Here is a 19,720-nt window from a genome sequence, read left to right on the forward strand (position 1 = left end):
CAAATTGCTCGCTGATGGTTAATTTGTTTAAAGAACATCAAACTGTCCAGAGACTTAATAGCTATGAGTATTTTTGAAGGCAAAAACATTCCATCCAAAAAAACCAAGGCAATTTGAAAATGCATGATATCATTCCAGAAATACCTGCTAGCGTCTACTCATTAAATAGTTAATGTCACTTAAAAATAGAATCCCTGCCTCATTTACCGGAAGACAGGCAATCTTGCTGAGCTAGACATACAAATGTCAGACCCCTGAGGAATGAATGACACGAAGCTAAGTTGAGACGGAAAGCTGTGCAGTGTTTTCAAGTGACGAGAATCTACCTCGCAGTTTCTCTCACCTTCAGCCAAGTTCCAATATGGCGGCTCCTGCTACTCTTTATTACCGACTTAAAGCCCCATTAGTTACTTGCTCTTCCTGGGGCTATGATCATCGTAATAGCAGAAGCCACACTTCTCCTCAGCAGATTTCCTCTTAATAGCTTCCAGGATGCATCTCTGAGAACCGTCTCACATTTCACAGAAACTTCATCCTGACAGCCCATTCTATTCTTTGCACATCCTTCCATGCATATGTTTGGAAGTTATAAATTCCAGTTCCATCTCAAATTATCTTTCTGCCTATGATTCTCTCCGTAGCGTCCCTGTGCTACGTTATAATGGAGTGTCCTCACTTAAGGTTCTCAAGATACTGAAAAACCCTGGTTTTTACTCCATCTCACCAGTGAAGTGACACGGGCTCTCTACAGAAGCCGATGTTGGGCTTGTGTTTGCGTGTACTGAGAACTCTCTGAACTAAGGGAGACTGGGGAACCACAGAAGCAAAGTCTCTCACTTCATCACCAAAACTCCTCTTTCCACATTAAGCCACAGAATTCAAAACTTCTCTCCTCTAATGCAAGGTCTAGGAGAAGTTGCTCTCTCCCTCATTCCAATCTGGATGAATCCCAAACCCAGGAGACACAGAGAGGCCAAGGAGAAAACACACACACACACACACACACACACACACACACACACACACACAGGCTGATCAAGTCTATCATAGCTGATCATGCCTTTCGGTCCAGTTGCAACCCCATACAGCTGCCCATTCTTCATTGAATGGAAGTGTATAAATGGTTTTTCCTGGAACTCTGAGCCTTATTTCTGAAGACTCCCACATCACACATATAATTCAGAGAAAAAAGAACCAAACCTTTCTGACCTCACACTATTGAATACCATTTTTTTTTACTAAAATGAATGAGTTGGTCACATTTGTGGTGGACACAAAGTCATCTAGCAACCAAGTTTGATGGAAACCGAAGAACCTTAGAAATTACCTAGTCAAACCTTCACCTTCATTCTACAGAAAGAAAAGCAGAGTCCCAAAAAAATGTTCATTCAAGCAGCCACTGCAGTGCCCGTCTTTGGGTGGGATCCCAGAAGTTTCCTGTTTAGTCAGCTATTGGACACGGCACACATTTCTCGCATTAAAACAGGCAGTTCCAACAGAAATACCAGTCCCAATTATCTACAAAGTCTTATTAAAGATGGATTTGCTACCAACACAGTAATGGTGGTAGTGCATCCATGTGAATATATTTTAACGTCAAACTATCTATAAATGAGTGAGAATGTTTACATTTTGCTAAATTAAAATGATCCTATTAATCATCTTATACCATAGGGAAGAATGCACAAAGAACGTCCCCCTCTCTTGCTTGCATCTGGCTTACACTTAGTGAGCTGGTCATCCCCACAATCAGCCGGATCTAGGCCAGCCTCAGCCTCATCACCAGAAGTAACCAAATGCTACCTGAAGGCCACGTTACATTAACAATGTGGCTTCTGATAGCTGATACCGGCCAATGAGATTCAAGTAACATGGGTCCAGCGGGAGCTCCAAGGGGCTCTGGAAATGTACCCATAAAACACAGATACAAACTTCTTCTCTTTTATTATTCTGCAGGAATGACTACAAGAGAGGATAAATTGGAAATCTCACAGCAACTGCTGCCACCAGGACAGGGGATAAATGGCACGCAGAACCGCACAATGAGAAATGTAGTGCTAAGACAACAGCAGATGAACCAAGAGAGACCCTGAAGGCTGACATCCAGTTCTGCTCTTTCACAGCATGAAGCAAGAATTCTACACTTTGCATTAGTTAGCCTTTGCTGTTTCTGTCTCTTTGTGGTAGGAAGATTCCTAAGAGATACAGTTAGAAAGTATAACACTTGAAATGTACCAAGTTTGGTCTCATCTAGCAACCCCCCATGCTGGTTTGCTTTCTGTTGCTGTAATAAACACTACAACCAAATGCTTAGGGTGGGAAGAGTTTATCTGGCTTATGTGTCCCAGGTCACAATTCAGTGCTGAAGGAAAATTAGAGCAGAAATTCAAGGCAGGAACTGAAGGGAGCTTGTGGAATAACACTAGTTACTGGCTTGCTCCTAGGCTCACGGTCAGCTAACTTTCTTGTACTTCCCAAGATCACCTGCTCAGGGATGGCACTACTCACAGTGGTCTGGGCCCTCCCACATCGAGCATTAATCAAGAAAATGCCCCCATGGGTAGTCTGATAGAAGCAATTCCTAAACTGAGATCCACTCTTCCCAGATGGCTCTAGCTTGTGTCAAATTAACAAAAAAGAAAAGAAGAGGAGGAAGAGGAGGAGGAGAAGTGGTAGAAAGAGGAAGAGGGAAGGGAGAAGGAGGGGAGGATAAGGAAAAGAAGTAGAGGAGGGAGAGGAGGAAGAGGAAGAAGAGGAAGAACTAGAAGAGGAAGGAAAAGAAAAAGAAGAAGGAGGAGGAGGAAGGAGGAGAAAGGAGGAGGAGGAAGGGGAGGGAGTAAAAGGGAAGAAGGAAAGAAAAGACAAATATAACCAGAAAACTCCCACCAATGACTCTCCCTAGACATCCTAAATCCCCCTATCCCAAGGCTTCCTACCCAGTCTTATGGTCTTCCCCTTCTACTACAACACCATGAGGGTATTATATATAGGCTGCCATTGAGCTGAAAGGTGATATAGTTTATCTATAATAAAGTGAACAGGTCAAGGCACCTTGTGGGAGACCAGCTACTGGAATCAAGTTCTGAGATAAGTCCCCAGCAGCAGAATGATGTCTCATTCTCAGGGAGAACCCTACAGAGAGAAGCAACCAATGCTGCAGAAGTTGGCCCTACCCAGGATCTGGAAGATACAGTACATAGGTGCCACATAAGGATTCAGGGGACCATGTGTCCCAGAGATGAGGAAGTCTTGTCCAGAAAGGCCAGGGAGCACAGAGCTGAGAATCGGTATCTTAGAAGGAAGCAGTGGTGTTCTCATAGGGTGAAGAACAGCTGTAGCAGAATGAACCCCTCCATTGTTGGGCAACATATCACCAACCAGGAAGGCCAAGGGCAAAGGGCTGAAGTCCTGTGTCTCCATGCAGAAAATGTGGCCAAGCCTAAAGTGCACTGTTGCTTCAGACCCTTCAACTTCTCCTCTCCTCAGCTCCTCTTTCCCCATCCCACTGAGCACATCAGTGATGAGATGAAGACGCACAGGCTGGTGGGGTACATGGGCTTCCCACATTACACATAGGAAAACTTAACAAGTGAATAGGCAGAACAGCTCCAGGGCCATACCAGGGAAGGAGAGCCGTGTGTGAACATGCTTCTGTGAGGAGAAGGTTCCAGGGAGTTCTGACAGACACATATCACCAGGAGGAGAAGAATTATGATGGAGGAGGTGACAGGAAGAAAATGGGTTGAGTCAAGACACGGTGTGTGTGCTTGGTCACTCAGCAAGTGCAGCAGCCCAGGTGGGCAGGGAGGGCATCACATTGGAAATGGACTGAGGCAAGTGGGCCTGGGTTTTCCAACTACCCACCTGGCTTTTTGTTCTTAATGATGATGGTGAAAGGAGCATCCAAGAATAAGTCAGGCAAGGGACAGTACATGAAGGAAAATCTCCTAAGACTCATACAACCTTAGTGGTTTTTCAGCAGGTTCTTCGTTAACCCAAGGCATCTTCAAGCTCTTCCCATTTCATGGAGGAAAAGCAAACAGTTGGGAGTCTGAAAATACGTCTGGGGGGAGGGGGGGCAGGAGCCATGCCTTCCACAACTTCACCAACCCTCCAAAGCTCTTCCCATTTCTTCTCAGACATCGCTTCTCCACCTGGAGCCCACCCAGCCTGGGGTCCAGAATGCCAAGATCTGTGGTTCCAAGGTCCATGATTCCAAACTCCATGACTCCAAGGTGTGTGGTTTGGAGGGTTTTATTGTTTTTTGCTGTACTTTAAAAAGGGCCAGAAGTGATATGAGTTTTGAAGTCTAGGTAATGGGGGACATCTAAGCCTATCTGTAAATTGGGCATGTGTAAGTTTCACTGATGACACTATCTTTAAAAAGCTCTGGAGAGCTGAGTGCTGTTGGCGCAAGCCTTCAATCCTAGCACTCGGGAGGCAGAGGCACGTGAATCTTAGTTCCAGACCAGCCTGGTCTATAGAGTGTAGTTCCAGGGCAGTCAGGGCTACACAGAGAAACCCTGTCTCAAAAACCCAAACCAAAACAAAACAAAACAAAAAAAAAACCTATTTTTTTATATAGAACTTAAATCATCAAAAATACTTGGAAGTATGACATTTATTGAATATATATTCTAATATAAAAATAAAACACCAAATAATACCCAGGGTTCACATCGCTCTTACAGTGCAGATCTGACACTTTTAAATAAAGATATTGTATGATTTGCTTTTCATTTTATATTAAAAAAAAGAAATACTTTGTATTACATTGAAGGATATGAGGACCATAAGACATGAAAATCTTAGCACTCACCAGCACAGTTCTTAACATAAAGACCAAATAAAGCAAGCGTCTCCCCAAACTAAAGTGCCCTCGAGCTCTCTGAAATTAGCAAAAGCCGTGTGCAGCTGACCTATTTCCTCTCCCACACGAGCATGTAATAATTGACTTCTGTCCCCCAGGGAAGCACTGAAATATTACTGAACAGCACCTGCCACACAGAGTACCGCTCTGTACACCCAGTAATTCCCATAAATCCTGCACTTAGATCTAGACTCAGGCACACTGCATCCTCTCTGATTGTATTTCTCAAGAAAGAACGAGATAACATAATTACCAAATATACACCATTATAAAAAAAACTAGATAAAATATGAGAATTTTAAATTGTAAGTACCCAAGGTATTTCTAGTATTAAAAAAATTATTGAAAGCATAGTAGTAGTCTGTCTCTGTCTCTGTCTCTCTGTCTCTCTCTCTCTCTCTCCCTCTCTCTCCCTCTCTCTCTCTCTCTCTCTCTCTCTCTCTCTCTCTCTCTCACACACACACACACACACACACACACACACACACACACAGGCTTTTTGCCCACTTGTTTGATCCTGAATCTTAATAAGCATTGGAACGGTTAACAGCAGCAGCAGATCATTTGAAATGAGAGTGGGATGATGAATTAATACACGCAAGGCACTGTGTGTTTCCATGCTTTTCTGTGTGTTAAGAAAGAAATGACTAAACAAAAATTCCATAAAAAGTTTGAGAAAGGTATCGTTTCTAGACACCATCCGTGCTACATAAGTTCACCACTTCTGGTGATTCTGACAGCCCAGGGGAATTGCATATTCTTTTCAAGTGGGTGCTTATAGAATGTTTCCTCTCAAAACAAATACCGCGGCAGCAATTAAGCTGCCAGACTGAAGGAAGATACATCCTCCAACAGGGAGATAAAGTAAGGCATAAAGGAGACACCATTTGTCATCCAAGTGATTAGTAAGATGATCTGCAAGATTCTGCAGCTGTTAGACAATTTTTACAGCTTCTACCTAATTAATGCTTTCAGTACCCCAATACAAACACTGAATGTCATGCCTTCAGATTCAAGTAATTACTTGCATTCTATTTATGTGTGCAACAATCAAGTTATGTTAAAGAAATAGGAGAGTTTCTGGAGGACCATGTTTACGCTAATAAAAATGAGAACTACCATCAAGGAATTCCAATGTGCTATTTATGTTCAAGCCAAGCATTGATAATGCTTTAGTGTGCTCTCTTCCGGCCACAGGTTGCCATAGCACACAGCTTGTAATTATTGTTACTTAAAAGCAATAAAAACATTCCCTTAAAGTTGAATCTACGTTGTAGCTATTTTATGGATACAAGCCTCCACATTTCTGGTCTGCTATGGTATTGAAGCTATATTGTAGCTGGTCTGCTAAGGTTTGGATAAGTGTCCCCAGAGGGTTCAAGTGTTGAGGGCTTGGTCCCAAGGGTGGCATTACTTGGAACCTATCAGAAGCGAGATGAGTAGGGAAATCTCTAGGCCAAGAGGGGAGGTGCCTTGAAGTTCATAGAATTCCTTTCTCTTCTTGGTTGTGGGGCCTGAGGCAAGCAGTTTATTGACACCACAGGTCCCCACCATGATGTGGTGCTTCACCATTGGTCTCAAAGCAACAGATCCAAGTGGCCATGGTCTGTAACTTCTGAAACCACAGACCAAAGTAAGTCTTTTTTCTTTGTTGGTTCATAGGATCAAACCTAGGGCCTTGTACATGCTAGGGAAGGTCCTCTACCACTGAGCTATGCCCCGAGTCCCATTTCTCCTTATAATTCACTATCTCTGGTATTAGTGACAGGAATACCTCCCTACAGGATTCTCCTCCCACAGTCAAAGCCTTGTGGACCAGACTCTTGGTGAGCCTCTGTGAGAATGTCCAGTCTTCAAGAATGAAGAGCACAGAACTCTGCTTTATTGTGAAGGATACAACTGAGAAAGATAAGACAATGTCAACTGAACCAGAAAGTTCTTATGGGGCTAACAAACATGGCTCTTCTTAGGGCTTGATAGTTTGATATTCTCTACTATGGTGAAGCATTCAAGAGTCTGTGAGTAAGTAGCTTTGTCTTCTCATTCGTAATGATTTTATTTGCATAACAGTCCAGGTTCAGTAGTCTGAAGAGTCCAGAGTCTCAGATGGGCCAGGTCCACCTACTGAAGGGCCAGCTCAGAGGACTGGTAGTTCTGAGGTCTATACTCCTTCTCAGCCCATGCACTTAAGCTGGGCAGAAAGCTCTGGCAAAGGACAAGCCAACAGAGGCTGCACTATTCACAATCCTTGAAAGCCCAGCAGGGAGGGTTCTACTGACTGGAATGTGGGCTGCATGCCCCATCCCCAAGTACCAGCAGGCATCTCCTAGCCTCCAGTGATAATGAGTGAGCCTCAAGCTGCCCACCTGCTTCTGAGTCTGAGGTTTGACAATTAAATCCAGACAGGGCCAACTCTAGGGGAGGCAGGCTTGGAAGACCTGTTGCCCCAGCTAGGAGACTGAATGATCTGGGTGTCAGGGGCGGATCTCTGAGTTAGGAGACAGGGGTGGGGAGCCTTCTACGCCTAGCTACCCAGTGATCTGACTAAAGAACATTCTCCTCGGTTCAGCCCTTGTTTCTTATCCCCTGAGGGAAGGGTAGCATATATAGGTACAGCGCAGTAGGGGCAACCAGAGGAGCCAGGATCAGGTGGGGACAGACACACAAAGCCCTTCATTTTCAGCCTAGCTCTCTACACAGTTTCCTTTAATTTCCTAGGAAGATTACCACTTGATTCAGACCTTATTCTGTATATCAATAAAATCTTACCAGTCTAAACTGGAAGACACATAGTCGTTTATTCTACAGAAACAGAATTTAGGGAACATGTGTTAAGAACATAGGAAAAGAAAGGGCGGGGGTGGGGACTTACAAGTAAACCAATGGATAACTGACCAGCTGCCCTGTAATCAGACCTCCCCATCATTGTTTTCACACATTCAGTTCCATACAAACAGGGTTTGCTGGGAGAGAAGCCGATCCCTTCCTTGCTTCATTAGATTAGATTGCAGTTTGGGAAGCTCCACCCTACAGAACAGTCTCAAAGGCGGTGTGAGTGCTTTCTTAACGTTCGCTGCAACTGGACTGTACCATTTAGGAAGCAAGACCCACTTACAGCACAAGGAAGAGAAAAAAAAAACCTTTCACCTTTGTTGATGAAAACACTTCTTCAGTGCCTACTGTGCTGTAGCTAAAATATAAACAGGGTTCACAGCTCCTCCCATCCCTACCCCAGGCTATAGAATGCTTCCCAGGCTCCCGGGTCAACTGGATCCCACCTAGGCAGCCACCTGAAGGCAAAAGGGAGAAGAGAGATATTTCTCTTCCTCTTCTCTACCCCAAGTGCCTACTCTAACAGAGGCAGCATCTCCACGTGGCTCTTGCTCCTACCAGTTGGATTCCTCTGGGTGCAGCACCTGACAGTTTTCTCCATAGCTTTCTCGAGTAACAGTAAGGGTAACTTGTGGCTGAAGATACGGCTCGGTTGTTACGAGCACTAGTTACTCTTGCAGAGGACTTGGATTCGTTCCCAGCACCCACATGGCAGCTCACAACCATATGTAGCTTCTGTTCCAGGGGATCTGATGCCCTCCTCTGACCTCCTCAGGTACCAGGGAGCATGTGGTACACTGGCATGCATATAGACAAACACCTAGATTGACAAAATAAAGTGAAATAAAAGTCATTTTAAAAAACTATCAAAGGTGGCTTCATGCTGTAGCTAATTTCTGGGTTTCTGATAACAAGGGATTGTCATCTGTTTAAATGTGTTCCTATATTCAAGTCCAAGGGGGTTGGGAGGAAATACAAGTAGTAAGAGTGTGGCTAATATAATATTATTTGTCTGTTTACTAGTTAACAGATAAAGAGATAATTCTTTGTGAACTGTGAACACACAAGCAAAAAGGACCATCCATGATAGAATTAATAAAACAAAAACAAAAACAAAAAACAAATCCAAACCAACAAACACACACAAAAAAAACCAAACAAACAAACAAACAAACAAAAAACAGGCAACAGGCTCCAGACCCTCCAAATGATACTTTGTTCTTCTAAGCATCCACACAGAATAAGGTCACTTCTAGAACCAGGGCCAGACCTATAAGCATGGCACTGGGAGGCTCAGACAGGAGAATGCGCATTCCAAACCAGCCTGAGCTACGTAGCAACTCTCTATTTCAAAAGTAAAACAATTAAATAAACTCCTGAAATAAATGAGTAGTCTGGGTTTAAAGAGGAACGAACCCCATATGCCCTTTCATGACCTACAAATCTGTGTCCATCTTCATCACCGAGGGTTAGAGTGTTTGGTGGAGAAAATAAGAGAGCCAAGGCTGCCTCACTCTACCTCTAGCAATGTGACCTTTCTGTCCTATGCCGGGCCGATGTTCTAGTTATCTGGAAGTAAGAAATCAGAAGGTTTTACTTCTGCAATCTCTTCCTGTTCTAAAACTGTGTGATTCCGAGTTTATGGATAAATTTGGCATATCTACATGCCTCTAGGCATATGATTATTCTTAGAGCTGTGCACAAAGCAGATACCTTCTGTTGACGAATTCACATTTCATCAGAGAAATGTGTCTGTAACCAGCACCCAAATTATAACCCAAAGAATTTCCCTGCCAACTTGTTTTATTATAGTATCAACTCAGAATCTGCATATGTTTTCCATCTCTAAATACAATGTGGGTTCATTGAATCATTGTAAGGATCATCTGATTAGCATACCTCAAAAAAAACACGAGGTTTCCACAGACAGCAGCAACTCCTGTCTTCTGTCCCACGAGCTCTTATTTCTAAATGTGATGTCATTATTTTATTCTATGACTTACCTTTTCACTTCGGTGTACTTTGAATAAATGCTTAAATGTATATAAATGTATACATACATATATATTTATTTCAGAGTCTCAGTGCAATATAACGCCTGTTTTGAGGGCTTAGTAGATAATTTTCATTATGCCATTATGCCTGTGGCACCTCTTTCTGTTTTGTTTGTTTTGATTTTTGTTTCTTGTTGTTTTGTTTTAGATCCAAGTCTCACTTTGTTATCCAAGCCGGCTCCAAACTCTGAGGCTCAAGAGATTTGCCTGCTTCAGCCTCTTCAGTAGCTAGGACTTCAGGTACACATCACCACTACACCAAGTTCCCTCCATCCTTAAGTGAGAGCATGCTTAAAATTCACCAAACAGGACCCCTGAGATGGCCCAGGAGATAAAGGGCTTACTACTAAAGCCCCATGACTGGAGTTCAAACCCCAGAAAACACATCAAGAAGAGAAACAGTTCCACTAGGTTGTCCCTTGACCTCCACAAGTCCACCAAGGCTCACGTGCACGTTCACACATGCATGTGCAAGCTCACACACACACACACACACATGCACACGCACACGCGCGCTCGCGCACTCGCGAGTGCAAATATTTTTTAGAAAATAAAATTAAATACTTCTTTGTATACATGGAACATTTATCCTTTATTTTGCCACATAAATAGAATAATTTTAACTTATTTTGTAATATGATATTAATGCTGAGTTTAGTTTGGTTTTACCCATTTCTTTTTTCTCCCATGGAAATTGACCTTTTCACTTCATCAAAAACACTCCTGGGCTGGAGAGATGACTCGGCCATTAAGGCCACTTCCTCCTGTTTTCAGAGGGGTCAGGATTGGGTTTCCAACACCCAAATCAGGAAACTCGCCATTGCCTGTAATTCCAGCCTCAGGGATCTGATGCCTTCTAGCCTCTGAAGGACCCTGCACGCTCATGGTGTACATAGAGGCAAGCAGGCACAGTAGCGTTCATATAAACGTTAAAACATGAGTAAATACGCTCAGCCCCCGAGAAACGCACTTGCTGTCAATCCTCACGACCTGATTTCAAGCCCGGGCCCCACAGGGTAGAAGGAGGGGCTAATTCCTTCAGCTTGCTCTCTGATGTTGGCATGTGTGCTGTGACGTGCACCTGAGAGCACGCCACACTAAACGTGTTTCTTAAAGTTTGGGAGACATTGTTGGTTTGCTTGTTTTTGTTTTTTAGATACCTTCTGGGGAGTGGGGGATGCAGAACTGGATAGATCCTGAGGCTGGCCAGCCTTTCTAGCCTAATCAGCAACTAAATCCCTCATCCTACTGAGGCCTTGATGCAAAATGCAAGTTAGATGGCTGCTGGAGAACAATACTTTAGGGTCATTGCTGACCACACACACACGCGCGCGCACACACATGCTCGCACACGCTCGCGCACGCGCACATGCACACGCACGCACACATGCGCACGCTCACGCACACACACATGCGCACGCTCACGCACACACACACACACACATGCGCACGCTCACGCACACGCACACGCACGCACACACGCACGCGCACACACACACACACACACACACACACACACACACATGAACACACACTCATATACATCCGTACATACACACACAGAGATACTTTCCCTTTTCTCTCCTTGAAATGGGGTAGGCTCTTTAAGTCTATTTGACGTCATGCAATACAAAGGAAGTGGTGTATTGCACTTGAACTGAAGTCTAGGGCAGCTGCCGATGCCCTCTTCGCTCCTTGGGGTGGTCCAGCTTAGACTACAGTCACCATATCACCAAAAGGTCCAAAGAGCCACGCACGCCACAGATGGAGGAAAACCGAGCGCCCTGCCAAAAGCCCCGGCAGAGCTCTCAGCCAGTAGCCTGCACTGACTGCCAACCACATGTGCGAGGCTATTTTGGACCTCCCCGCCATCCCTGTGCCCACGTAACATCCCATAAGCAGAAGAGCTGTCTGGTCAGTGCGCAGAAAGAAATCGTTTTAAGCTACGGAATTTCCGGGTAGGTTTGTTAGGGAATAATTTCTTCCTTGCAACAGAAATTCATCCCCAAACCCATTCTCTCCCTTCATTCAAATGGGCAGGCATTGCAAAGGAACAAGGCTTGGTGCCAAGGAGCAAAGATAAAGCGCAGACATTCCTTCGCCCTCCCGATACTCAGGTCGGTCAGGGGATAGACAGTAAGAGAGACCTAAATCCATCTTGAACTGCAATGGAGACATGCGACTAAAAAATGAGCACAGGTACTCTGTTCTAAAAGGACCTACTTAGAAAACTGATCTAGTCAGGGAGTTTAAGAAAGGAAATAAGGCGAATTCCTAAGCTGAGGCAGGAGGATTATCATAACTTTGAGGCTAGCCTGTGCTACAGAGAGAGAGAGAGAGAGAGAGAGAGAGAGAGAGAGAGAGTATTAAAAAATATACCTCCACAAAATCGAAACTCTCAGATCTCGAGGAGTATCGAGAACCAATAGGCAAAGAGAAAAGTAACGTATTCCACATGGGTGGTCAGCATGTGCAAAGGGCCTGTGGCAGAAAGATGTCTCATTTTAAGCTCTGAATCCAGACATAAGAGATTAGAGCTGGGGATGATGCTGTTACTGGGTGGAGGCCAGACCCTTTAAAGGGATTCATAAAAGTTACTCAATACGAAGAAAGCTAACTAACTCAAGTGCGACGAGGACTAACTTAACACTCTGCCGTTCGTGACACAGGTGCTGCGAGACCCCAGCACTGTAACCCTCAGTGCACACACTCCCTGGTTGCCATGCATGCCTGCTTGTCACCCATTGGTCTCCACAACTCAACAACCAAACCTTTGCATACAAGATCTAAGCCTCTTCACTCTTCTCCCACAATGTCCAACAGAGCTGGCTACAAAGCAAATGCTAACTTCTCCAAGATGTGAGCCACAATACATGTTTGTTCCATAAATGGCCTATCAGAGACCTCCTGGGGAGGAAAGCCCTCCCCACGACAGCAGCACTCACTGAAGTTCTTACTGGAAGGCATCATTCCCCTCCAACTCAACCAGCTCTTGGATTTCATCTGGGGTGTGGCCGGAAGACGCCCTCAGACTATGCACTCTTTGGAAGATCGTGGTTAAGCCATTTCTGGATTACCTCTTCCTTTCTCTCCTGTCAGTAGCAAACTGTGTCTTCTTACCTTTCCTCAGAGATGCCATTTAGTGGTGCTCTGGATTCGTTCCAAACCCTCATCTCTCCTAAATTGTAGGTGCCAGCAATGTAGCAGACAGGGGAAATGACAAAGCCCAGGTGACGCTTAGGGATGGCAAAGCCTCTCCTCGGTCCATGACAGAGTGTTTAGTAGCAATAGACCCACGTATGTAGAAACTATCAACCACATCTCGCTGGTCCTGGTGTTCACAGCCTGACACTGCCCCCCTCCACACACCTCAGAAGACTAGCTAAGACCACTTCTTTGTGCCAAACATAATCCTTTGGGCAGTGTTGGAAGTGACCTCTATCAGGGTGAGCAGAGCTCATCCAATCCTAGCTTTTCTGCATGTGTCCCTGTCATCTCCTCACTGTCTGTCATTCCTTCATTCCCAGTCAGGTTTCCAGGACCAAGCTGCATAGGACCAGGCAACCTCTCTTCAAAAGTGCTTGGATGGCAAGGGCTCTAATCTGGTGAGTGGGTTAGTCCATTGATGAACTCGTAGCTGATTGGGGCTTCTGAAGGTGGTGGAAATTGTAGGAGGTGTGGTGTAGCTGGAGGAAGTGGATCTTTGAGGTCATGCCCTTGGAGGGTTTATATTACCTCCAGGCCTCTGCTTCTGTTCCCAGATCCATCTTTCTGCTCCAGCTGCATGAAGTCAGCAGCCCTCCCTGCCACCTCTCTTTGTCGTGACTTTCTGTCTCATCACAGGCATAGTCAAGTGACCACAGCCATGAAGCAAAAATAAATCTTTTCTCCTATAAGTTGATTTTCTCAGTATTTTATCTCAGCCATGGAGAACTGACTGATCTAATTGGTCTCCTTACTCTCTCCCGTAGTAAAGCAAAATAAATGCGAAACACCACCAGGAAATCCCATCCCTTCTAGTATCAGGAATTCAAAAGCTGGAGAGATGGCAAATGCACTTGCTGACATCTTGACAACTTGAGCTCCGTTCCCTGGGCTCACAGGGGGACGGAGAGAAGCAAGTCTATGAGTTGTCCTCTGACCTCCACAAACACACAGTAGCGACACACACACACACACAGACACACACACACAGAATATCAATCAATTAAGATAATTTTAATTTTTAAAGTATTTAAATATTAATAAATTACTGTCACTCTTTAAAGGGTTCTATCAGGGTGTTATGCTTATATATATATATATGTATATATATATGTATATAATTTAAAGAGGTCTGTACAATGCTGTTTAAATTAGATTGCAGGAGTTTACTGTGCTATGAAGTTCTCCCCCAAAATAGATATTGTTTCTGTGCCAAAATTAAGAAAATTGTTTGTTACAATTAATTCCTGAATTTGGACCGTTTTATGAAATCAGTATGCCCACCCTCAAAAATATTTATGAACTATATTTATTCTCAAAACCTTCGCTGGTCCAAGTAGCTCCCAAAATTGCCATTGCAATATTTTTCTCTGTTAAGCGTACACACAGCAGCCCACTCTACAACGTGTGTGTGTGTGTGTGTGTGTGTGTGTGTGTGTGTGTGTTTGTAGTTTCAATCATTCACTGATTAGGAAATTAGGAAAAATATTCGAAAGGACATTGCTTTGTTTGGGCTCCGAATGTAAACTAGTCCAATGATAGTGTAAATTCAAAAGTATTAGTCAAACCACTCACTGAATGCGTTAGTGCATAATTAGTAGTTCCAAGAATCTGCAACAAGAAAGCCCTACCAAAAATAAGCATCTACGAGATAAACATAAAGAGCTCAGCGTTGCATAACTCAAAAAAATATTTTAAGCTGAGCAATGGCTTCCCCTTATCAAATACACAAATAACCCCCGCTCTACAAAGAGGGTGGGATGTTCTTTCAAACTGAATGCAGAATCAAATGTGTTTAAATACTGTACCGGCTTGGAGCACACCACACTGAGCTACAGAACGGTAGCCATAATTTCTATTTCTGCAGGAAGTACAAATGTTCGTGGAAATATTACCCAAATATGCTTTATAGACCTTTTAAGCGCTGTCAGAGTCCAATTTTGAGTCTAAATCGTGTTCTACTTTGAAAATATGCTTAAACTAATTATTAAAAAAAAAAAAAAAAACCACCGCGGCTGCCATAGTAAGTTGGAATCACAGGACACTAGGTTCTGGGTGACCTAGAGAGAAAAGTGTTTCTCAAGGTCGCTCCATGACAGAACCTGGGATAAAAGCTTCTTGGGGTATTGACCAAAGTCTTCCTAAGTCTCCAGGAAGGAGCACACTCCAGAGAAGGATCAAGGTGAGCCGCTTCTGTATTCCTTCTCCAGCATCCAGCTCCAGAGGCACTGGGTAGTGCAAAAACAAAGGGTCGATTTCTTTCCTCAAGGTGACAGGCAGCAGAGGACTGCGCATTGCTAGCGACCTGTGGTTCGAACTACTTGCCTCTCTGGCCACGAGGAAAACACGGGAAAGCCAGCGCGAGGTTCAGGGCAGCCAGACCCTGGGAACTGCGCCCGCGCTGTCTTATTTAGGTCTCACTAGCCCGCTGTCCCCGTCAGTCCGTGATTACGCGAAATCGATGAAACGGTGCCAAAACGAGACTAAACTTTTCTGTTCCAAGTGTCTCTCTTTTGGCCAGAACTCAGAGAACTCTCTCAAAAATGTGAAAGTATTCAAAATAGGACAAAGGTTGGAGAAATCCTCTAACTCTCACAGCGCATCAAACCAGGTCGCTCACGTCCCTCCGTGCAACGAAGGTGGGCCAGGAACACTTCTAGCTCCTAAATGGAGTGTCCCCGGCCAGCGTCCCTTTTCCTCTCCAACACAAGTACACAAATACAAACTAACTTCCCGGAGCGACAGAAAGATGTAGGGATGCGAACACTGGGTAGCCAGGGAACCGGGAGAGGGAAGGAGTTGGAAGCAGAGGTAGGGGAGGCTGGACCCCAGGACCGGGGAGCAGGGAGCAGAGGGACGAGGACCGATCCCCGACCGGCGCGGACCGGACTCGCGCTCCCGGGCAGGGGACCGCGCTGGATGCGGGCTCCCGGCGCCCGGACCTCCTACCTGTCTGAGGATGAAGCTGGTGGAAGTGGTGCTGCCATCGGATCTTTTCAACCTGCTCCTCCGGGTCGTGGTGCCTCGGGCCACCTGAACTCGACACACCGGGGCCACAAAGAAGCCAGTGAGGACCGCAGCGCTGAGCTGAGCGGGCATCCGGGGCTGGAGTCCTCCTTGGGAACCGCGCCCCGGGGACCCCCAGAACCCCTCGTCCTAGTCTCCCCGGCGCCTCCCAGCGCCCCCACCCCCATCCCCTCACCCCGAGCTGGGTGGTCCCGAGCACCCACCACATCCATTAACAAAGCGTCGCGGGTGCGGGGTCTGAGTCCCCGGCATCGGCGACAGGAGGCTGCGGACACTGAAGCCCGAGCGCTGAGCCCGGGAGCAGGCTAGGAGGAGGGGAGGAGGAGGGGGAGGAGCGGGCGGGAGGCGCGGAGGAGGGAGCGGCGGCTCGGGACCAGCGCCCCGCACTCGCGGCACCAAGGCGGGGCGCGGGGCGGCGCGGGTGGAGGAGGGGGCGGTACCTGCGAGCTGGGGGAGTGCGGCCCGTCCGCCGCCCCGTTCTTGGCGTAGGAGGACGACATGGTTCAGAGGCGCCGCATGGCCCTCGCGGCGCGGTGGGCGGAGGGCGCGGGCCGGTGCGGGCGGAGGGGGAGGCAGGACTTCCCTACCCGGCTCCTGGCCCCGCGCCGGCTCGCGGGCCGCCTGCCCGCACTTCGCCGAGCGCCGCACCTTAAAGGGGCCGAAGCGCTCCCCTCCCCCCTCGCGCGCCCTCAGGGAAGTCCAGGCGAGGGGGCTTCTCGGTTCTCGCCTCCCCGAGCCTTGGGGAGAAGTGCTCTCCCCACCCCGCGAGCGCTCTACAGCACAGCTTTCCAGAGGATGGAGGGAGGGGAAAATCTGAGATGGGGGTGGGAGGATTAAAATAGTCTGCACAGTTTAAAATGAGACAAAGGTGGCACGGTTCATGAATCAGGACTTGGGGAGGGAAGCTGGTGCAGTGTTGCAGGGAGTGGGCAGAGCGGAACGTGTTTGTGTGTGTGTGTGTGTGTGTGTGTGTGTGTGTGTGTGTGTGTGTGTGTGGGCAGAGCGGAACGTGTGTGTGTGTGTGTGTGTGTGTGTGTGTGTGTGTGTGTGTGTGTGTGTGTGTGTGTGTGTGTGTGTCCGTCCGTCCCAGCACTCGAATTTGAAAAGGACAAGACTGACTCCTCCTTCGGAGACTTTCCTCATCATCCCATGGTGGTAAGGCACTAGGTTGTTGGCGTGTGTGTGTGTGTGTGTGTGTGTGTGTGTGTGTGTGTGTGTGTGTGTGTGTGTGTGTTTACTTTTTATTAGTGGGTTTTTTCTTTTGTTTTTGTTTGTTGTTGTTTGGGCAACTCTACCCTCGGAGATACAAGTTACACACACCTAGGCAGGCGTGGGAGAGCCTGCCAGCCAGTTTGACTGGAGATGCAGCCCCACCGAGACCAGCCTGTCCTAAGGAGTTTTGAAGGTCACATCAAACCTGCTAAAAAGCAGGAGTTGACCACGTGCCTCTCATTTGTATAGCTGTTTCCAGGAGAAGAAACTCATCCTAAAGCCATACACAAGCTAGCTTTCTGGTTACAAACACATGCTGTATTTGAGATCAATTGAAGGCCAGGGAATCCTAGAAGGAAGAAATTTGAAGTAATAAAAAGAGGTGGGAAATATGTGAATTAAGAAAAAATTCTAACTATAGTTACGGTTGCAGCGATGCCTCGTTAAAATAGACATAAAATTACTACATCAGCCCCCCTCACCCTGTGTTCTGGCATTTTACTTATTAAAACAAGCACCACGTTTATTTTCCCATCTATTACATACTTTCCTTACAGACCCTTTCACTTCGTCTAAACTTTGGGTCCTAAAACTAGTCTTGCCTCCAAGTTCCCTCTGGCACTCGTGCACTCGTGCACAGGCACACACACACACACACACAGAGAGAGAGAGAGAGAGAGAGAGAGAGAGAGAGAGAGAGAGAGAGAGAGAGAGAGAGAGAGGGAGAGAGAGAGACCATCTACACACAGGCAAAGCCATTTCTCTAAAACCACTTTTCCTCAACTTGTTTTCTGAGGTAAAGCCCAAATTCTTGTGATCCGAAATCTAGGCTTCTTGCTTGCTTTAGACATACCCACACTCCAAAACTCCTCCCTCCAGATTGATTTCTCTTTGCAAACCCAGAGCAGGGAGATCCATTTACTGCTCTTTCCTGACCTGCAGTCTGCTTCAGCATCATAGCTCTAGAATGCGTCCTTGGCATCTGCCGTCCACACCATCTAGACAGCACCCAGCATTCTGAAATCCTGCTCAGCTCACTCTTTCTCCACAGAGAAGAAGATCCTCCCTGACCCTTGCAGTCCTGGATTGTCCTGTGCCTGAAAAACTGGAGCATTCATTCTCTAGATATTTGCCACAGGCTGTCTTACTATATTAATTCTTGCTTTTGTGAAAATCTAATTTCCAAATTAGCTCGGTATCTGTGTAGTTTCCGTGTAGTAGAAACCCCTATGAAGTTCCTGGGTAATGGATCCCTCCACTGATGTAGACAGCCCTCACCTCCAGCACCCCCATTAGTTGCTGTCATCTCATTCTGGTCTTAGTTTGGAAGCCTTTTTTTAGTTGACACTTCATCAATACACACAGACTAAATGGTTTGCGTAGGCTCTGGCTTCTCCTTGCCCAGTTGCACTGAATAATCAAACCGGAATCCACACCAGGAAGACAGCATGAATTGTTCTGTGCATCTGCCTCTCAACAAGGGCAGTGAGAAGTACGAATACACTTCTAGCAATGGGCGTAACAGGCACACCTCGATGCAAAAAGACGCATAAGAAAATCTACAGAACCCCAGGAAGAAAAGTGTGAGTCTGTGGCATTTCAGCCAAGCTTCCTGATTGCTCCCGTTCTGATCAGAGAGGGAAACTCCACCCCATGCAGGTAACACAAGGCTCCCCCTCATCTGAAGCTCCCAGGGTTTTTTTTTGGGGGGGGGGTACTTTCCTGGGAAAGATACTGCTATTCTTCCCCAACTACCTGTTGCTGAAATTAAGTTTTGAGTGAGCATGGGAGGGTAGTATAGGCTGCCTTCTGATAACCCCATTCGTGTGATGGAAACTTTATGTTGCTTACAGCCTCGTTGAGAGTGCAGGGTTCCTGATGGAACTAGTTTTGGGTTCATGAAGAGGCAAGCTATCCTTTTCTAAAATGATGCCACAGTGGTTGTTTAGGTGAGACTGACCCCCATAGGCTCATATATTTGAATTTTGGTTCATACTTAGTGGAACTATTTGGAAAGGATTAGGGGGTGTGGCTTTGTTTGAGGAGGAGTGTCACTGGGAGGTAGGCTTTGAAATTTCAGAAGCCCAGAAAGGGTCAACTCTTGTTCTCTTTCTGTCTGCAACCTTTGGGTCAGATGTGAGTTCTTGGCTACTACTCCAGCACCCATTGATGCCACCCTGATCCTCACCATGCTGATCATGGACAAAACCTCTGAAAATGTAAGCAAGCCTCTAAGTGCTTTATTTTCTTAGTTGCCTTTTTAAAACTATTTTATAAGTTTTATAAGTATGCCTCCTCACAGCAATAGAATATCAACTAAGACAGTCGGAGAGAATATATCATTGTTCCCTCGCGCCAGGGAAGAATGACATTGGATTCTTACCTCTCACAGTATAAAAAAAACAAAACAAAAAAAAAACAAAACAAAACAAACAAACAAAAAAAAAACCCAAGATGGATCAGAAACCTAGATGAAAAGCTAAAAATGTAAAATCATTAAAACAGAAAGGTAAATCTTCGT

The 19,720-nt window shown here is 45.9% G+C and overlaps 1 protein-coding gene across 2 annotated transcripts in view; it reads right to left on the reverse strand.

Annotated features, from left to right (window-relative positions):
* Cacnb4 (calcium voltage-gated channel auxiliary subunit beta 4) overlaps positions 1 to 16,737 on the reverse strand; it is a 262,372-nt gene extending 245,635 nt beyond the window's left edge. The window contains 2 exon segments of one of the 2 annotated variants that reach the window (NM_001399143.1): positions 15,910 to 15,993; positions 16,428 to 16,737. In NM_001399143.1, the coding sequence (NP_001386072.1) occupies positions 15,910 to 15,993; positions 16,428 to 16,487 (144 nt within the window). In that variant the 5' untranslated portion in view covers positions 16,488 to 16,737. 2 annotated transcript variants of the gene reach the window in all.
* Between the last annotated feature and the right edge of the window lie 2,983 nt (positions 16,738 to 19,720).

The sequence above is a fragment of the Rattus norvegicus genome, chromosome 3, assembly GCF_036323735.1.
Source record: "Rattus norvegicus strain BN/NHsdMcwi chromosome 3, GRCr8, whole genome shotgun sequence".
Taxonomy (NCBI): domain Eukaryota; kingdom Metazoa; phylum Chordata; class Mammalia; order Rodentia; family Muridae; genus Rattus; species Rattus norvegicus.